Source organism: Eurosta solidaginis, chromosome 1, assembly GCF_040869045.1.
Source record: "Eurosta solidaginis isolate ZX-2024a chromosome 1, ASM4086904v1, whole genome shotgun sequence".
Taxonomy (NCBI): Eukaryota; Metazoa; Arthropoda; class Insecta; order Diptera; family Tephritidae; genus Eurosta; species Eurosta solidaginis.
In genome coordinates, this window is record NC_090319.1 from 94,642,428 (window position 1) to 94,660,303 (window position 17,876).

The window sequence follows — 17,876 nt, forward strand, 5'->3', positions numbered from 1 at the left end:
ATACACTCTTACTGCGGGAATATATTGAATCCAACCCCGGTTCAGAGGAATGGTTTTTTTTTTTTTGGTGGCGGAAACGAATATCTTTAGGACGGTCACACTCATGTCAGTCAAATGCCTAAAATCGCTGTTAATGACCAATGAGAGATAGAGAAAGCGAGAGGGGACAGATCATACGCACACTTCAGAATTCTTTCACATGCAGAAAGTGCCGTTGAGGCCTTCTTCACACTCTCCTGCACGTTGAGATACCATAGCAACTTGCTGTCTGGAATGATTCCTAGATGTGGTGTACAAGGTTGCTTCTGCAGGGTTACCCCTCCTAGTTTAGGCCTAGTACAGTTGGTTCCGTATTCCTTTTACTAAACAAGACCAATTAAGTAAAACTTTCTTTAAAAATTCCATTGTATTTATTCAAACGAAAAACTATACCAAAAGGTGTTTGTAACGCATAATTTGCATTTCAAGCCATTGTTGATATTTATCCATAAATATTAAACCGTTTTGGCCGATGACGACAAAACAATCATTCAATATATATGCTAGGCCTTTGCTATCGCGCTGCTTAATCGTGAGGCCCCTATCTTGTGTAATTCTCATACACGAACGTGAGAACTTCAAACAAATTGGCATAATTCTCGTAAGCGAAAAAGAGAAATAATTAACCAATACAAATATAGCTGGTGTCTCTTCACGGCCAATAACGGGATTGTCAGCTCTGTAATGAACAAGAAAATGTAGATAATATAAGAAGTGAAAACAAACTAATGAGTAAATTGAGTGCGGAAGATCGGCTGTGTACTCCGAAAAAAACTAGGTTAGTAAGAGTATTATGGCCGTAACGCTCGTGGTTTGGTCGAGCAACGAAGCAAAACTAATGTAAGCATTGTTTGCAAATATTTGAAAAGTATTTCGTAAATGTGCTTAAAAAATATTATTTAATTACATGAGAGTACAAAAACATTTTAATAAAATATGGTTTTAGCATTAAAAAGCTTTAAATTACGGGCTTGAGCTTTTGTTGGCTAAATAAGTTATTTCGAAATGAGGAAATAAACAATAGTCTCACTCCATATTGCTACTCCGCTTATTCAGCGACGCCTAACAAATTCCATAATGCGAAGGGGCTACCCACTACAACGTAACCTCACATGGCTCGCGCATTTTCCGCACCTGGCTACGGAAGCGCACTAAGAGAGGGCTTTTTATACTGCGCATTACTTGGGTAATTTAACTGCGCCAGTTCGCAGTTCCGTGCCGTAATGAAGACAGCCACGTCGCAAGACTGTCATACAAAGCATTGCAAAGGTCGGGACCTAACACCAATCCCTGCGCTGTTCCGCCTGTTATCCTCGACCTTCTCTGACCTTGATTTGTTTCGTAAGTGATACAGCGATCTTCTGGGTAGACCCTTAATTTTGCTGGTACATAAGGTGGTTCCTCGAAAGAGTGTTTTAGCGCGTGGAGCATGTCGTCCCTTCTGACGGAGTTGAAGACATTTTTTACGTCCACCGTGAGAAGTAAGACAATCGGCCAAGCTTGTTGGCAAGCCGTTTCAGCTTACATTACAGAATTTGTAACCTGAGCTATGGCATCTATTGTGGAGTGGGTTTTGCGGAACCCACGGATTAGACAGACCTCTTGGATCTCTAATGGATGCTATCAGTCATTAGTTTAGGAGGATTTCTACAATTTTCCCATTATGGTCGAAAAGACGACGGGCAGGCCGGGTCTGCTTTGCCTTCCTGATTAGCACGAAGTCGAAGCGTCTGCTGGTATACCATTCGGTCGCTTTTCCATGCTTCATATTGTGTAGGGCCGTTTTTAGCTCACCTTACCGACGTAGTGACCTTCTCTGTTTGTTCGATAATGAAAAGAGCATCTTGTTCTTATTCACCTTAGAGTTATCCCATCTTGTTTACATATGGGGTGATCTCCCCATTTGACTTTGCGAAGGCGATGCAGTTATGGTGACTACCCGTATGATCGTCCATCACCCTCAAACCAGCCGCATTTGACAGCAGGTTTTTCGATGCTAATGTAATATCAGAGATCGTGTATCCATAGCTTGGTCAGCGGTATGTCGGAGTCGTGACGGCAATGACGGAAATGACGAAACCAAGCCGGGCAGCCATTTCTACCACTAAATTTCCTCTGGAGTTAGTCTGGGGCATTTCTAATTCAATAGCTCTCCCATTAAAATCTACAACAACGAACAGGTTACCAGATTAATCACGCACATCGTCGTCTATTAGTTCTAGCTTGTCTTTTAACCCTTGAATTTGCTTATTCCGGAGAGGCAGCAGCTCACTAGTGTGGTGTGCGCCACAGTCACCCGTACGTAGCCGTTTCCGGCGACACAGCTTCTTACGCGGGTGCCAGCGTCCACGATCCAGATCGCAGATGCACTTGCTACGTTCGCGTGTTAGTCACTCCTGATGTTATGACCTTCGCTCATGATCGCATAGCCGGCTCTGCAATGAATTGATTACCCCTACTCTAAAACGCCTAAGAAGTCATTTATTTCAAAACTACTCCATCTCAACAAAAATACAATATATATAATCAGTCTACGAGTTGGCTATTGAGGTCAGGTGTTATTGAGCGGACATCCGAGGTAAAGTGATGGTCTACTCAGTTCTTGTACTTGGATTAGAGAATATTGTGTATTTCTCAAATACTTACATTACAATTTGAGATATATAATAACATGCATTTTGTTGATTGGAATCATGAACTTGACCCGCTGGTAAAACACAGTATATGGTTGGATCGTTCGCTGTCATGCTGTCGGCGAAACGAATATCTTTCAAAAATTGAGCAGCTGAAAGAGTGCAAAAGAACGTTAAAGTATATGTGAGAGCGCGATATTGGAGTGACTGGATCGTTAATTCAATAGCTTGCAGTTGTTTTTTTATCCACCTTTCTTTAACAAACTTATCAAAATTCATTATATGAGAACAAAGAAAAAACCAACAACAAACGAATCAGCAACCCGGCGGATGAAGGAGGGTTTCAATACCGGGTCAAATTTCTACAGGAATAATAATGGCGACCTTACAACTGTTATACAAAGCCTGCTTAAGTCGTGTAGGTAGCACTTCTCCTCATTGCCAGCTAGCGAGGGAGAAGACGAACCCGATACCTTAATCAAATAAGTGAGAAGGGCAATATCCCGGCTAAGGAAAAACAAGATGCCGGGAAGAACGAACTATCCTCCCAGCTATTCAAATAAGGGGGGGCGGGGGGGGGGGGGGGGGGTAAAATATGGGTAAGGAGCTTGAACTACCATACAAAATAAAATCCTAAGGGCGCATGCCTCCAGATTGGAATTTGAGTATGCTCTGGCCAATCCTTAGATAATCGAGACTGTTGATATTACAGAATTTCTCTTATAACAAAAAAAAAAAATTTGCTACATTAACTAAGAATCTGTAAGTTTTACACAATATTGCTAAATTGACACCAATAGTTTTTCTTTTGTTGAATTAGCCAGTTAATTCAAACACAACAAACCTGCTTTGTTTTTTTAATTTTTTTTTTTTTGTTTCATAATCTTATTTTTTTTTTTTCAGTTTCGTAGAAGGAAGAATTGCTGGTCGCACTGATTGAGATATTTAAACCTCACTGTGAGATTCTTTGAGTGTAGGTCGCCCTTCTACTAGAAAGGGTAACACACTTAAACATAACCACCCACGGCTCACGCAATTCCTTGTACCTGAGACTGCACTGAGCATTACTTCGAGTATGGGTGCACGCTACGTAAGCTTTGTGGCTACTCTCACGCTAATGGGCTAGGCATCCATCTTTTCGTTTGCTCAGTATTAGTTCTCTTGTCCACTTACCTACGGTGATGTTGCTCCACTCTTATTTCCATATATACCTGTCTCTCAATTGCAATTGTTGCCGCTTGCTGATGATATTGATGTTATTTGCCTTAACAAAGACGCCGCGAGTTCTACTTTCTTTGAACTAGATAAAGAAGCAAGAAAAAGTTGGTCTCGTGGTAATTGAGGCAGAACGAAGCTCTTGCCGCCGTTCAAGAAAGAATCGGCGCATTCGTGCCTTAGCAGCCACGTCACTGCTGACGGATATGATTTCGAGACTGTTAAGGGCTTCGTCTATTTGGGAACCAGGATTTACAACGAAAACATAACGACGACGAGATAAAGGTTGTACAATAGATGAGAAAGAGTGTCGATTTTTCGAGTATCGATACCTTCTTGATGATAAGCTGTATGAGATTTACGTAGATTTGATCAAAGCGCAGCGAGTAAAACCTCAATGGTTTCGCTAGGTAGGTCACGTTATGGGAGTGGACGAAGACGTTTCAGCCAAGAAAGTATTTTCAAAGTATTCACAAGTTCAAAATTCCCGATTTTTGTGAAAGCTCGCTAATGATTTGATAGAACCACATCGAGGCGCCTTCACACATCGACCTTGTGTAGAGTTTTACCGTTAATGAACTATCTCATATCCTTGTGTAACTTTTCCACTACTGCAGAGTCCGTGCCTATTCAGTTCTTCCAAAGTCTTGCCAGCAAAAAGCATATTAACTTTTCCATATGTCTAATATGATGCCCATACGAAACTTCTGACTTTCCCCAGATTGATAGAAATTGCAACTCCGATATTGACGCTTAAGATGTGTATTTTAAATGAGTCGGGGAAGGCCATAAATCAAAATCGTGCACAAACTCGCCAAAATATATACTGTGCAAGAAGAAAAGCAAGTGATACTTGTCACTGTGGTATACAAAGAGGCGGCTCAGAAAATAATGCCGTTATGCGACTGCTCCAACTCAATCTCAAGCAGTGCAAAGCCGCACAAACCCTCTTGGCGCACACATTTGGAGAGTTTGCCTTGCTAAGCTAGCCATACAGGAGGAAATCGGTAAGCTGGTTCTCAGATTCGATATAACGTTCGTTAGTGCCAACTTGGCTTGGCTTTAGCCAACACAGTTCATTGGACCGAAGGTCCTAGGTTCAAGTACCGAGTAAAGCAACATCAAATAATAAACACTCCAAGTCAATATCTGCATTGAAAAGCTTTTGAGTGAGATTGTATCTGCCTTGCAGGTACCGCTCGGAGTCAACATAAAACACATAAGTTTGGTCCCGCCAAATCAGGAGCGTAGGGTGAATTGGAAGATAAGATCGACATAAATCTCCTTAGAGATAAAACTCGTCAAGTATAATTTTTTTTTAAATTCAGTGAACTAACTAGTGAATTACTTCGAGTCTCGATTTGATACCGTGTCTTATAATGTGGATAACAAAATATTATAATCCTTACTTACAGGTCAACACCATTTTGGGTGAAATAACGGTGCCATTAAACGCTGCTTCATAATTTCGATTCGTTGAATTATTCGTGTTCAATCTGAAAATATTTACAAAAGCCTTGTTCTCGGGGTGATACCATTCTGTCTGAGATAATTCCATGCATTTGGGCTCGCATTTAAACCCAAATGTTTGCCATTCACCGTCGGAGTCACAATAAATTGAAGATCGAGGCATATTTCGCCTGTAACCATTGGCGCAATAAATTGTCGCTTCGGTACCAGGTTGATGGTATTCCTTCGTGCAATCAACTACTTTTTGTCGATATTTGCATCTCACTATCTTGGAAATTCCATGAGTTAGCGGTGGACAACGTTCTAAATCATAGCAGGAGAAAAGTGGTAAAAGAAAGCATATTAATCGCAATTAACTTACAGGTTTGGAAGTCATATACGGTCACTAATCCCAAGTATTAAGTTAATTGCCAGGACACACTAAAGTAATAACCTTGACCTTCCAAACGCTTGCCAAATGTAAAGAATTTCATTCATTATAGAACTACTGACAACATTACCCAGCAGAAAAAATTGAAAACAGTCACGCAAAGCGAAAGTTCCCCTCTACATGTTTAATAGGGTCTAAACACGGTGCGTCTGACTCGTGAATCAGCTGTGTACATGTTGTCCCGCCGTCAAAATCATACTCGTTTTCATTTTCATGTGTCAGCCAGAGTTATGTCTGTGTAACAATTACAAAAGTATTTTCACTAACACATCGAAACTGACTCTTGACTCTGATTCCCTATGTGAAGACCCTATAATGACAACCTCCGGATGCACAGCGGGATAACTGGTTTGTTATACATTTGTTGACCGTTTGTTATCGGCATGTTATTGGTGAGGCATAGGCGGGTTAGCAATGTGTAAACGAGGGGTTTTAAATTTGTTTTCGATAGCAAACGCTATCGATTATTTATCGTCTATTATTAAAAGTTCAAGAAAAAATTTCGATTTTGTTATCGAAAAATTATCAATTTGTTACAGAAAAATAATCGATTGTTATCGGAAAAATATAGCAGGCAGAAAAAGTTATCGTTGTATTATTAAAAAATATAGATTTGTTTTAGAAAAAATTTGTAATTTAAAAGTTATCGATAGTTCTTCGATAAAAAATTGTTAAAATTTCGATAGCAAATCGATAACTTTTCGATTAAAAACCGATATTCATGGGTAACAAAACAATAATTTTTGATAACAAACCGATAGCTTTTAAGTAACAAATCGATAACTTTTAAATAACAAATTTTTTCTAAAACAAATCCATATTTTTTTTTAATAATACCACAATAACTTTTTATCTTTAACAACTATAAAAAAAATTAAGAAAAACTTTCGATTTTCTTATCGAAAAATTATCAATTTGTTATAGAAAAATAATCGATTGTTATGGGAAAAATATAGCAGGAAGAAAAATTTATCGTTGTATTATTAAAAAATTATGGATTTGTTTTAGAAAAAATTTGTAATTTAAAAGTTATCGATTTTTTTACTTAAAAGTTATCGATTTGTTATCAAAAATTATCGCTTTGTTACCGACGAATATCGGGTTTTAAGCAAAAAGTTACCGATTTGCTATCGGGGAAATTGATTTGCAATTGAAATTTCAACAGTTTGCTATCGACGAACTATAGATTATTTATTGAAAATATTAATTTTTTACCGAAATTTTATCGATTTTTAATGAAAATAAATCGATTTCTTATCGATAACAAGCCGATATTTTATCGGTAACGCGTTCAAACTTTTTCGATACAAATCTATAACTTTCCGATAACTTATCGATTTTTTGGATAACAAATCAATATTTTTATGATAAAAAACGATTTTTTTTCGACAGTAAATAATAACAAGTCGATAATTCGCTAATAATATACCGAATTCTCTATGCGAACAGTTGTTATCGATGTCAAACCGATAACACGTCGATAGTAATGCATAATTTTTTTCCCCCGAACCGTGGTAAATGATTCCAAAATACTACTGAAATGGACCACGAAATGTCTTGTAATGATCCCAAGATTATCCCATAACGATTTCAATATAATCCCGAAAGGATACCTAAATTATCGAAATTGTAAATAATCCCGGAATGTTGCCTAACATCTTCTCAAAATCATCACGAATCAGTACCCAAAATAAACCGCCAAAAATCCAAAATAATCCCGAAATGATTTCAAATTATTCCCTACTACAAAAAAGTCTCGAGAAATAATACCAAAACTATCCCCGAACAGTTCGGCAAAGATTTCAAAAACGGTCCTGTTTATGACCACTGCATGTATTATGATTTTTCTCAAATAATAAATATAAAACATGTTTGCCATGCTCTCGTTTTCCAGAGTCTAGGGATTTTGAACGTCTTAAGTTAATCCCGATTAAGTGCTGCTGTCTGTCAACGCTTTAAGATAATTTTTACATTAAATCGAACTCACTTGAGCATGTCGGTACTTCGCCAGACCATACACCATTATGCATGCATAAAAGCTCCGACTCTTCGTTAACCGGTTGCCAGGACTCTTCACACAAAAATTTAACAATAGATCCAATTTTAACTCGGCTGCCGATTTTTAATTCTTCTTGATCTGTTGCCGCACGTAGTCCAACACGGTCAACTGGTATTGTGCAATAACGATTAGCGCTACCCGTGTCATAATTTTGCCGAGCTGCAGTGTCTTGCTCATTCCGCTCCCGCATCGACTTAGCATATAGTCGACGTTCTTCTTTCGCTTCATTTCTATCAATATTCGATGCATAATTATCATTGAAATTAAACTCATAATCGTGTTTTGCTCTTGCCACCGCAATTGTCGCACATATTTCCGCTATTTCATCAGAACCGTCAACGCAATCCATGCGTCCATCACAATGTGCAGTGCTGGGCACACATGCACCGTAAGCACAAGTAAAAGATGTATTTGTGCAATTCATGTGTGCACACATTTCCACCGTCTCATCGGAGCGATCTGCACAATGTGGTGTACCATCACAGAAGAGTGAAAGCGAAATGCATTCGCCTGAGCGGCACTTCGCCAAATCTTCATCGTCTGTAGAACTGTAAAATATGTAGAAATTCGAAAGGTCACTTATATATCTTCTAAAAATATATTTTTTCTAGGGATCCAGGGCTGCAGAAAGGAACGAAGAGAATCTTCACCGACGGTCCTAAGGTTAATATGATCATTTGCACGATAGTTGCTATAGGGCTTTCTAAAGATCTGGATTCCTTCACGTTAAGGACTTTCATACTGGCACCACTCACTACTTCCAAGAAATAGTCAATAATATTTTGCTGATCATCCTGACTCCTGCAACATCATACATTGTGTTTCTCGTATTACATAAATGTATGTAATGAATTTGGAAACTAGCTTTCCGAATTGCTTAGAATTCGATACGACAGAAACTTATTACCTTTGTCAACTATGGAATACCTATTTCGGCTAATAAGCCGATCTATACAAAAAAAAGGACGTGTGGCACACGGGGACTGCCGCGGTAAATCTAATGCATATTATCAAAATATGCAATTATAATATTTATGCAACATTTTGTTTTCTTTGATATTAATTCAAGTTACACTTTTTAAGCGTGGTGACCGATAAGAAACTTTAACTTCAACTTTAACTTTATGATAGAGATCCGATTTTATGTATTTGGGTTGTTGCTAACACCGAACCTTTTTCGAACCTTTTCGAACCTTTTTTGACAAATATCCGTTACGGTTTTTTTTGATTTAGTCGCCAAGCCAGCGATAAAATCTATGCAATAGCTTAAACATCTTATATGTGGTTCAAAAGTTAGAGCTAAACATAGGTTGTGGTAAGGATCATTTTCACTTCTCGTTTTCCCTATAACTCTCCCTTAAGAATACATCTCGCGACAGTTCTGAGTGATTTTTTTTGGCAGCTCTGCAGCCTTTTCCAGTACGACCAAACCTGCGGCGCGTAGCGTATAAGCAATCAGGAAACTGCCTTGTTAGTTCTTAGCAGCGCTTCTCAGTTTTTTGCCGGAAAGCGACTTGAGTATTTTGCTTTAAATGTAAGAGTGCTTCGACCATTAGACCTAATACTTTGGGTGACTGACACTCAGTAACGTAACGTTATCGACGTGAACGCAAAATATTCGCATCATCAGTTCCTTCCACATAGTAAAAAAAATGGCCGTGTACCTGGTCGATTATAGTGTCAGAAGGGGCGAGATGAAAACCCAGGAAGTCCGGGGAGATAGCTGTTTATTCCAAAAATTAATTCATGTATTGGTTGATGTGTAGAAATTAAACAGGAGCAGGGATTGAATACCTCCCTACATCACCTCTGTTTAATCCTTCTAGGATTTTGGATTTCGTTCCTTAATTGAACCGATGCTTGCCGGCCATTAAGATAATTTGCGATCCTACTTTTGGAAAAGTGTGCCGTCGTTAACTGTAAAAACCTCTTGAAAGTCAAGTTCCACGAGCACCGTCCTATGATACGGTGTTGGCTGGTTCTGTCCGTGATATATCTTTTTGTCTATAGCGTTTAGCGCGGTAATAGTGCTGTGCATTCGGCGGAAGTTATGCTGATGATCGGCTAACCGAAGGTGAAAATGGGGAAAGAGAATAGTTTCTAACGTCTTCGCTATTGGAGAAAGAAGTGAGATCGGTCGATGGGACTCACCTTCGTTAGCTGCTTTTCCAGGCTGTATTAAGGGGACTACCCTTGCTATCTTCCATTGCTCTTGAATTACGAAAGACTTCAACGCGAGGTTGAAATCGTGCGTCAAGTAGTTTAATCCCTCAGCGCCAAGGTGTTTAAGCATCGGAATGGCTATACCGCCTGGGCTTATTGATTTGAAGCGCTTGGACTTTTCAATGGCTTCCTTAACCTCTATAGGGGTGACAGTAATTGGCAGCAAGTCGTGCTGGCATTTTGTGTTCTTCAATTTGCACGACGGCCAGTCTTATCTACTAAAGAATGAGTTACAAACGGCTTGCTGAAATTGCTCGCACACTTCCTCGAGTCCAACAGTGTTTTATCCTCAAAACAAGAACTTGACAGTTGACTGCAATTTACCGACACCCAGAGAGAGATAGCAGTTCTTTAGATGCTCTTCCCATTGAGCACGTTTATGTTCATTTGCCAGCCGCATAATATCTAAATTGAGATACCTGATTTCAGGGTCTCTAGGGCAGAGCTGCCCCGCTAGGTTACGTTCCCTTGCTAGGGTTGCAGCTTTGGCCGGGAAATGTGGTATGATGAAATGGGGAGTGCAGCGAAGGATGGATTTGTGAAAGCCTTGTAATCTTTCCAACTAGCATTTTTAGAAATTAGCTGAATGCTATATTGAGAGAAGTATGCTCAGCTGGTAAGATGCTAAAGTAAGAATCAACTGCCATTCAACGCAGTTTATAAGGCCTGGGTTGGTGATGGGAATGTCCACTGAGCTGTGACAATATCCTGAACTTCGAGTGGGGGCATCGCCATCAACTCCGCAGAGAGCCTTGCTATCTATTTGCTGCACCAGTTACCTACCCCTATTATCGGCTGGCTGTCTGGCTGGAATGCCAGAAATCGTGTTGGACGTTAAAATCGCCAAAACGGTATCACGGCGATAGCCTCTTATACAGCAGGTAGCAGGAGGAATATAGATGATTATAATTAATTATTATTTTTGTTTTTATCGGCCTATTGATAAATAATTCAAGGTTCGAATCGAGCTCAAGGCCAGAACAATAATTTTTTTCTAATGATAATTATTGTTATTTTTTAATTTTTCTAAATTTGAAAATTGTATTTTGTTTTTGGAATAGTAAGTAGAAAATTTTTCAGACAACCTGCCATAGCTGCGCAGATAGATCCATTTCGAAGGGTGCTAAGCCTTCATCATCAGTACGCTTTAGGCATGCTGCGCTAACCATTTAGCTATACATTAGAAAAAAATTATTGTTCTGGCCTTGAGCTCGATTCGAACCTTGAATGATGATTATAATTTTAATATTGGAATCGCCTGACCAGACAGTTATACCCTATCATTCTAAGGTTTTGTTCCTTCGGCTCATGTTGGGGTGAAATAGACTGTATAAATGATAAATACGAGGCTGCTACCATTACCCTTTCACGATCTTTGCTTTGGATGTTGTAGCCATCGTTAGTGTGGAGGTCCGTTCTGGTGGCTATGTAGCATTACCTAAAATACGCTTCACTTTCAATGCCTTTTTTATGTATATACACATATTGACCACACACATTCTAGTCATAGCGACCCACATAAATTATTTTGAACCCAGCGAGAAATCAACATCATATATACATGCCGACACACAAGGCACATATCCGTTTATATTTGTCAAGCCGTCACATTGACCAACATACTTATCGATCAGCATGACTGATCGACATTGTCGGTTTGTCAATGTGACTGCCAAAATATTTATATGCACATAATTACATGTGTCCGTAAATAGGTCACTATAATAATAATATGCTGACTTGGCATATATACAATAGAAATGTAGATACTTTTAGTTTGTAAGTATTTGTGCAAACTCACATTAGTCATGTAAGAATTCTGTATAAAACAGAAAGGAATTTCTAATAAAAATTCAATCGATTGTTCACAACCAAACAACAAAGTTCTTTTTCCTTCGTGTTAATACCTCAGCTCGCTGCGTCTCTTGAATTTCGACTATACGTATATTATTTTTGTTTATATGGTCAGCTGTCTACGCGATCTCTCCCTGTCTCTACGCTTAGTTGGCTAACCCTACTTCCATGCTCATCAATGTATCTTATAGCAAACTATATTTTCCTTCATAACTTTCTTATTTTCTTCGTATTCAAATAACTTACATACACGCGCCTTGCACAATTTTAAAATACTCATCATCATTTTTGGTACACAAGAGTTTCGTCTCATCTGAACCGTCAGCACAATGCCTCACATCATCACAAATCTGTCTTGTGGATACGCAAGCGCCGTATTTACATTGGAATTCACTTGAGGTACAAGTACGATTAAGACATTTAAGAGCTGTTTCATCCGAACCATCCTTGCAGTTTTTAACACCGTCGCAAAGTAGCTTCATATGTATACAATCACCGTTATCGCAAGCCATCTCATTTGAGTTACAAGAAGGAATATTGGTTGGTCCTGAAAATTTTAATTTAAATTGAAATTTTTTTTTTTTTTTCATTGGAAAATATTACCCAAATCTTACTTGTACAGTTTGGCCATTGACGATACCAATTATTATCCATATTACATACTAAGCGATCAATACCATTCAAGATGAAGCCGGGCGAGCACTTAAACTCCACTTCATGATTAGGTAAAATTCTATCCAGATAATTTAGAACCTTGTTCGTCGTGCTATGTATGACTTGCAGATGTACATTATCGTATGGCATAGTACAATTGGAGTATCGTGGGAACTTTGAACGATCTCGTTTAGGTTTAAAAACATTCCAACTCATTGAACATAATTCATCTGAGCCATCTGTGCAATCCCAAACATTGTCGCATACCTGCTTAATGCTGATGCATGCGCCATAACCACAACGAAATGAGTAATTTGGGCAAATCAAGTGCGCACACGAGATGACCGTCTCATCAGATGCGTCTTTACAATCTGGCTTACCATCACATAAAGTAATCAGCTCAATACATTCACCCGACTGACATTGATATTCTTCATCGGTGCTAATTCAAATTTAATTATGTATAAATTACTTTTAAGTACAGTTAACTCTTGTGAGTGACTCACCAATATCCTTGTAACTTTTTCCATACATTTTCATCAGATTCACATAAAAACTCCGTTTCATCCGAGCGATCAATGCAATGGATTTCTCTGTCACATTTCGTATTGGCTTTTACACAACCACCATAAGCGCAGCGATATTGGTCATCCTTGCAGGTATTGTAGATGCATGCTTTTGCAGTTTCATCACGTCCATTACTGCAATCCACATTTCCATCACATAGTTTACTAAGTGGTATAGTTTCTTCTTCGTTACAAGACCAAGTATCATTCGTGGCGAAGGCAACTGAAATATATTAGAGTTACTTAAGTATGAGCTAAGATATCAGCCAATCAAGTTGTGAGGACGTCTGTATTATGTAGTAGATCCATGTGAGATCTTGGAAATTTCCACCGGAGATTTGAATATGTCTCGACTGAAATATTTACGCCTCATCCTCGTAAAGGCTGAACAACTGAACGAAAAGTGACTGGATGATTATACCTCGTTGACCTCCGTATAGCTTACACTAGTGGGGCTGTCCAATATGTGAAGGCATACAGCATGGATTTGGATTGGACGGTGCCCTGTTAGCACTCTAGTAACGATGGATAGATTGCTTTAGCAAACTTTAATGGCTCCGATAAGTGCTTGAACATAACGTTTGCTAAGCTGGCTCAAGGCGCACCTGTCCAGTAGCAGAGAGCAAGTGGCCAGCGGGATCCAAATGTTTTACTCTAACAGATAGGCTCAGTACATCCGTGCCAGTTTTCAGGGTTATCTTTAAGTCATGGCACCCAGATAGTTTTAATAAAAAGTAGTTAGATGGCACCGCAAGGGAGGGAGGGCAAACCCTCACAGCCATAGACCTCACGGTGGCAGAGCTAATCGGCTTTAAAGCCACCTCACTGTCTGGGTAAATGTTAAAGTCCCTAACTTACAGCGGCGATTATCTTCCCTTCTACGGAATCTTTCGTAACAGCGACCTCCATTTGGAAATCTCTCCATTGAACGGGCGGCCTTCATCTTCAGCTTATACCTAGGTTAGATTAGATTAAACAGGCAGTCATTAAATGCCTTTCATAGACCGAATGTGTCCACAGTGTTATCACAATTTATTTAACAACCAAACAATTAAGTAGGTCCAGAACTTATGTAACAGAAGGAGAACGAAAATTGACACTGATGATGGTAAAACGCCAAAACCGGTTTGCCTTGAAACCAAATTTGACAAGGGATGAAGGAAAATCGTTACAATATGCATTTTACTTACTTAATTGGCGCTTAACCGTTTAAACGGCTATGGCCGTCCAACAAGGCGCGCCAGTCGTCCTTCTCTCTGCCAACCGGCGCTAATTGCAATATGCATCAGTTATAGAATAACTTCATCCTCTTTGCAAATACTAGAAGTTTTCTAGGACCTAGCTTAATTGTTGCTTCGATATCTCGCAACTCTGCCGCGCTTGGTAGCTGGAGCCTTGATACCGCGAGCGCATGTCCCGAACTCAACTTATGAGCAACTGACGCTAGAAAGCACTTATTATGCCCAACGTGAGCCTTAAGTCGTCTTTGTTTAGAGATATGAGCAAATTTCACGTCTTTCTTGCTTGATGGGTCATATGCAGCTTCCGTCTCCTTTTGATTTCTTCCAAACAGGTTGGAAAGTCTACGACCGTTTGGTGGAGTGTGGCGCCTCCCTTTGCCAACTAATCAGCCTTTTCGTTACCTTCTATCTAATGCGGGGAACCCTGTATAGATGTATGTTCCGGACTGTGCTAAGTGTCTCCAATGCTTCTTTGTATTATGGGACACTTCTTGTTGAAGTACTCTTTGAGATCATTGCCTTGATCGCCGCCTGTCTATCAATATAAATACTGAAGCGACTGTAGCTTAGGTATGCTTCCTCCAGAATTTCTGTTGCTTTCTTCACTGCAGTGATCTAGTAGCCTATAGGATCCACTTATTTCTGGATCGACACAGTTAGCAGCGGTCCCGACCCCTTCCATTAATTTGAAACCATCGGCTAGTACCGAGCTCATGGCAGATTACTCCTCCCTAAACCCTACTATTTAGTTTGAATTCAGTTTCACCAAACTCCTGTTTCTTCTTATTTTCCAACTACATTAATCCTTTAATATATGAGCGATGAATGTGGTAACAGGAGTGGAAGCCAGCGCACCGTAGTATGTCCTGCCAGGGATGAAGTCGAAGTCGATCATAACGCTGGCATAATTGTCAAGCTCATATGCCATGTCACGAAGCCGTATTTCCACTCTTGCGCGACAATTTTGCACACGATGTCAACGGGATACAGATTCAGCATTGCGTTTAGTGCCAGTAAAGGTGGCGTACCAAAGGCCCCACCGATGGCTGGAATAACCACCTGATCATCGCTACCGAAAAGCTGGAAAAATAGTATTGTGCCCTTCACCAGACTAGAATGCCAATAAAATCGGCTTAACTACCATATCGTACATCCAATATACCACCTTTGGAAAGAACTCCCAACGTTTTCCCTTTGCCCCTCGACAATTGTCCTCCACATTAAGTTTCCATGACAGCCCCCCCCCCAATACAGGGTGGTCTAAATTCAGCAATCTTGTACTTCCTCGTGTGCGAAATGGGCTCCATTATGCTAGGGCTGTAAATTTTTCCTCATGATTTGGACCTCGTAGTTATGATACACACGTAATCCTGTCAAACGTCCTTCAATGTATTCAGAAATTTTCCTTGACAAGAATTGTCAGGTCATCGACATAAGCCACCACTTGGCAGCCCTTACTTTCAAAGCCCTGAAGCATGACCCAAACAGGGGAGAATGAACTCCCGCCTGTATCATGCCCCTTCCCTGAGACATCGCTTTCTTTCCCCATTATCAAATTTGTGGTCCAACAATATGCCGCCTCCCCTGTTTAGGTTTTCAAAAGTATTGTAGATATTGAAAGTCCAATACTAGCCCTTATCCGAAAGTTTTTTAAAGTATTTGATGTGATCACGTCAAATTTTCTTGGTTATCCCATCCGTTCTTCCACAGAATCAGATTATTTAGTTTCAAAACAACAAGTGCAGAAGTGGAAAAAAATTGAACAAAAGGCCGGCTCAATATCATGTTTACCATATAAATGAACTTACGCGCTTCCAAATGACATATTGCTAATTCTATGAAAAATATATATTTCAGGTATTTAAACATTGGAATTTATTAGATTTTTCTATTGATTTGCTTCACAAAGCTTTTTCCACTTAATTTAATTTCACTGTAATCGAGAACTACGATGCACGCCGGAGATGCGTTGAATGCAGACTGATAAGAGCATTTAGTTGAAACGAATATGGCATGCTAAAATCAGAAGATCTGCTGCACTGATAATCCGTTATCATTAACTTAACCCATCTAGGCAAATTTCAGGAAATAAGCAAAAACTCTTTGCAATCTTACAAACAGCACAAACACCTACACGAGCATAACCGCGAATAGTATTGGAGTTTGGAAGTGGGGGTGGCAGTTGGAGTGAGATGGTATGGATGGTCGATCGGTAGTGGTAGTGGGAAAGGAAGTGGGAGTGGAAATGGAAGTTGAAGTGTGGGTGGGAGGGGGAGTGAGAATGGGGTGATAGTTAGTAAGAATGAGAATGAGAGAGACTCATGGGGATTGGGGATGAGAGTGGGAGTATGTGTGGAATGGGACAATTATAGTGAGATGGGAAGGGAAAAGAGAAACAAGAGGACAGGAGCAGGAAGGAGAAATATAAAATGAACTAAAACAGGATGAAAAAGAGAGTGATATTAATTGGAGGAAGGATAACTTTTAATTGAAGGTGAGCGGATTTTGGGCAGGACAACACCTGTCGGATTAGACAGCTCTTTATATGCAGTTTCTGTTCAGAAAGTAGAACTGAGAGTGCATAGCCCCTGAAACATTGCCTGCAATTTAATCAATTAGGAGTATGACAAATTGTCTGCGGATTCAGTCAGCTCACTTTGCTATGTAAAGACCTCAATCTATATGTTTAGAATATTTTCAAAAGCAAGTTACGAACTACAAGCTCATTCAAAGGCCAATGACTGAAAGGAAGGAATAATTTGAATAGCTTAAATCATTTAAAGGATCCCATGTTATGTTAATGACTTTGTAAAATTTTATTAATAAAGTAAAAGCTGAAGATGCCAAATCACATAAGCACCATTCAAATTCCACTTTCACATATCACAAGGAGACAAAGAAGCTTCTTGAGAAAATTTTTCTAATTCTATCGGACGCGTTGCAGCCTTCCCTTTTTCGCGGAATATCCTATAATATACCAATATACCCATTTAACGTTTCTGATCTCGAACTAATGGATACAGTAACCAACTTTATTAAGCACCCAAGCCAGGAGTAGCTTAATGCTTCTGGTTCTATTAAAAGTCGTTTTATGTAATGTTAAGAGAAGTCCGAACTAACTTTAAGCATCAAAGGCAATAAATTTAATTCATTTGGTTTTGTTGTTAAATGACTTAAACTACTGACTTTTACCTGCCTCAGCTAGCCACCTCCGTTTCTGAATAAATACATAACACACACATATATATGCATACACAAACATCCCATTCGCCAATACCTGCTCATACCATACGAACTAGAGTTATAAGACAAACGACAACAACAGATCAGAACGAAAAATTACGCTGAAGATGGTACAACGCTGAAACAGTTTGTCTCCAAACCAAGTTTCACAAGAGATGACGCAAAATCATTTCTATATACAGCAAAAATCTTCTTAGTACCTACAATTGAAGACCCAGTTAGGTTGTTTAGACGGGTCTTTGCTGAGAT

At 39.4% G+C, this 17,876-nt stretch overlaps 1 protein-coding gene across 3 annotated transcripts; it reads right to left on the minus strand.

Moving 5' to 3' along the window:
• Nucleotides 1–381: 381 nt before the first annotated feature.
• Nucleotides 382–16,347, minus strand: LOC137236568 (sortilin-related receptor-like). 3 transcript variants are annotated; one of them, XM_067759324.1, is made up of 8 exons: nucleotides 16,193–16,347; nucleotides 13,084–13,366; nucleotides 12,538–13,019; nucleotides 12,170–12,470; nucleotides 7,775–8,394; nucleotides 5,301–5,660; nucleotides 2,686–2,824; nucleotides 382–718 (listed from the first exon to the last, which is right to left on the minus strand). In XM_067759324.1, the coding sequence occupies exons 1-8, from the start codon at nucleotides 16,251–16,253 to the stop codon at nucleotides 427–429; spliced, it is 2,538 nt and encodes an 845-aa protein (XP_067615425.1). In that variant the 5' UTR covers nucleotides 16,254–16,347; the 3' UTR covers nucleotides 382–426. The 3 variants fall into 3 exon arrangements, with proteins under 3 accessions (XP_067615425.1, XP_067615434.1, XP_067615442.1); XM_067759333.1 differs by lacking the exon at nucleotides 2,686–2,824 and having other exon boundaries at nucleotides 5,297–5,660; XM_067759341.1 differs by lacking the exon at nucleotides 2,686–2,824 and having other exon boundaries at nucleotides 580–718.
• Nucleotides 16,348–17,876: the final 1,529 nt, after the last annotated feature.

Excerpts from the sequence above, each read along its gene's own strand:
- LOC137236568 (XM_067759324.1), bottom strand. The coding sequence starts at position 16,253 with ATGTTTAAATACCTGAAATATATATTTTTCATAGAATTAGCAATATGT. Across the intron at positions 13,020-13,083 it reads AAAAAGTTACAAGGATATTG|CACCGATGAAGAATATCAAT; the intron begins GTGAGTCACTCA and ends AATTTGAATTAG. Across the intron at positions 719-2,685 it reads TATATATCTCAAATTGTAAT|AGCTGACAATCCCGTTATTG; the intron begins GTAAGTATTTGA and ends TGTTCATTACAG.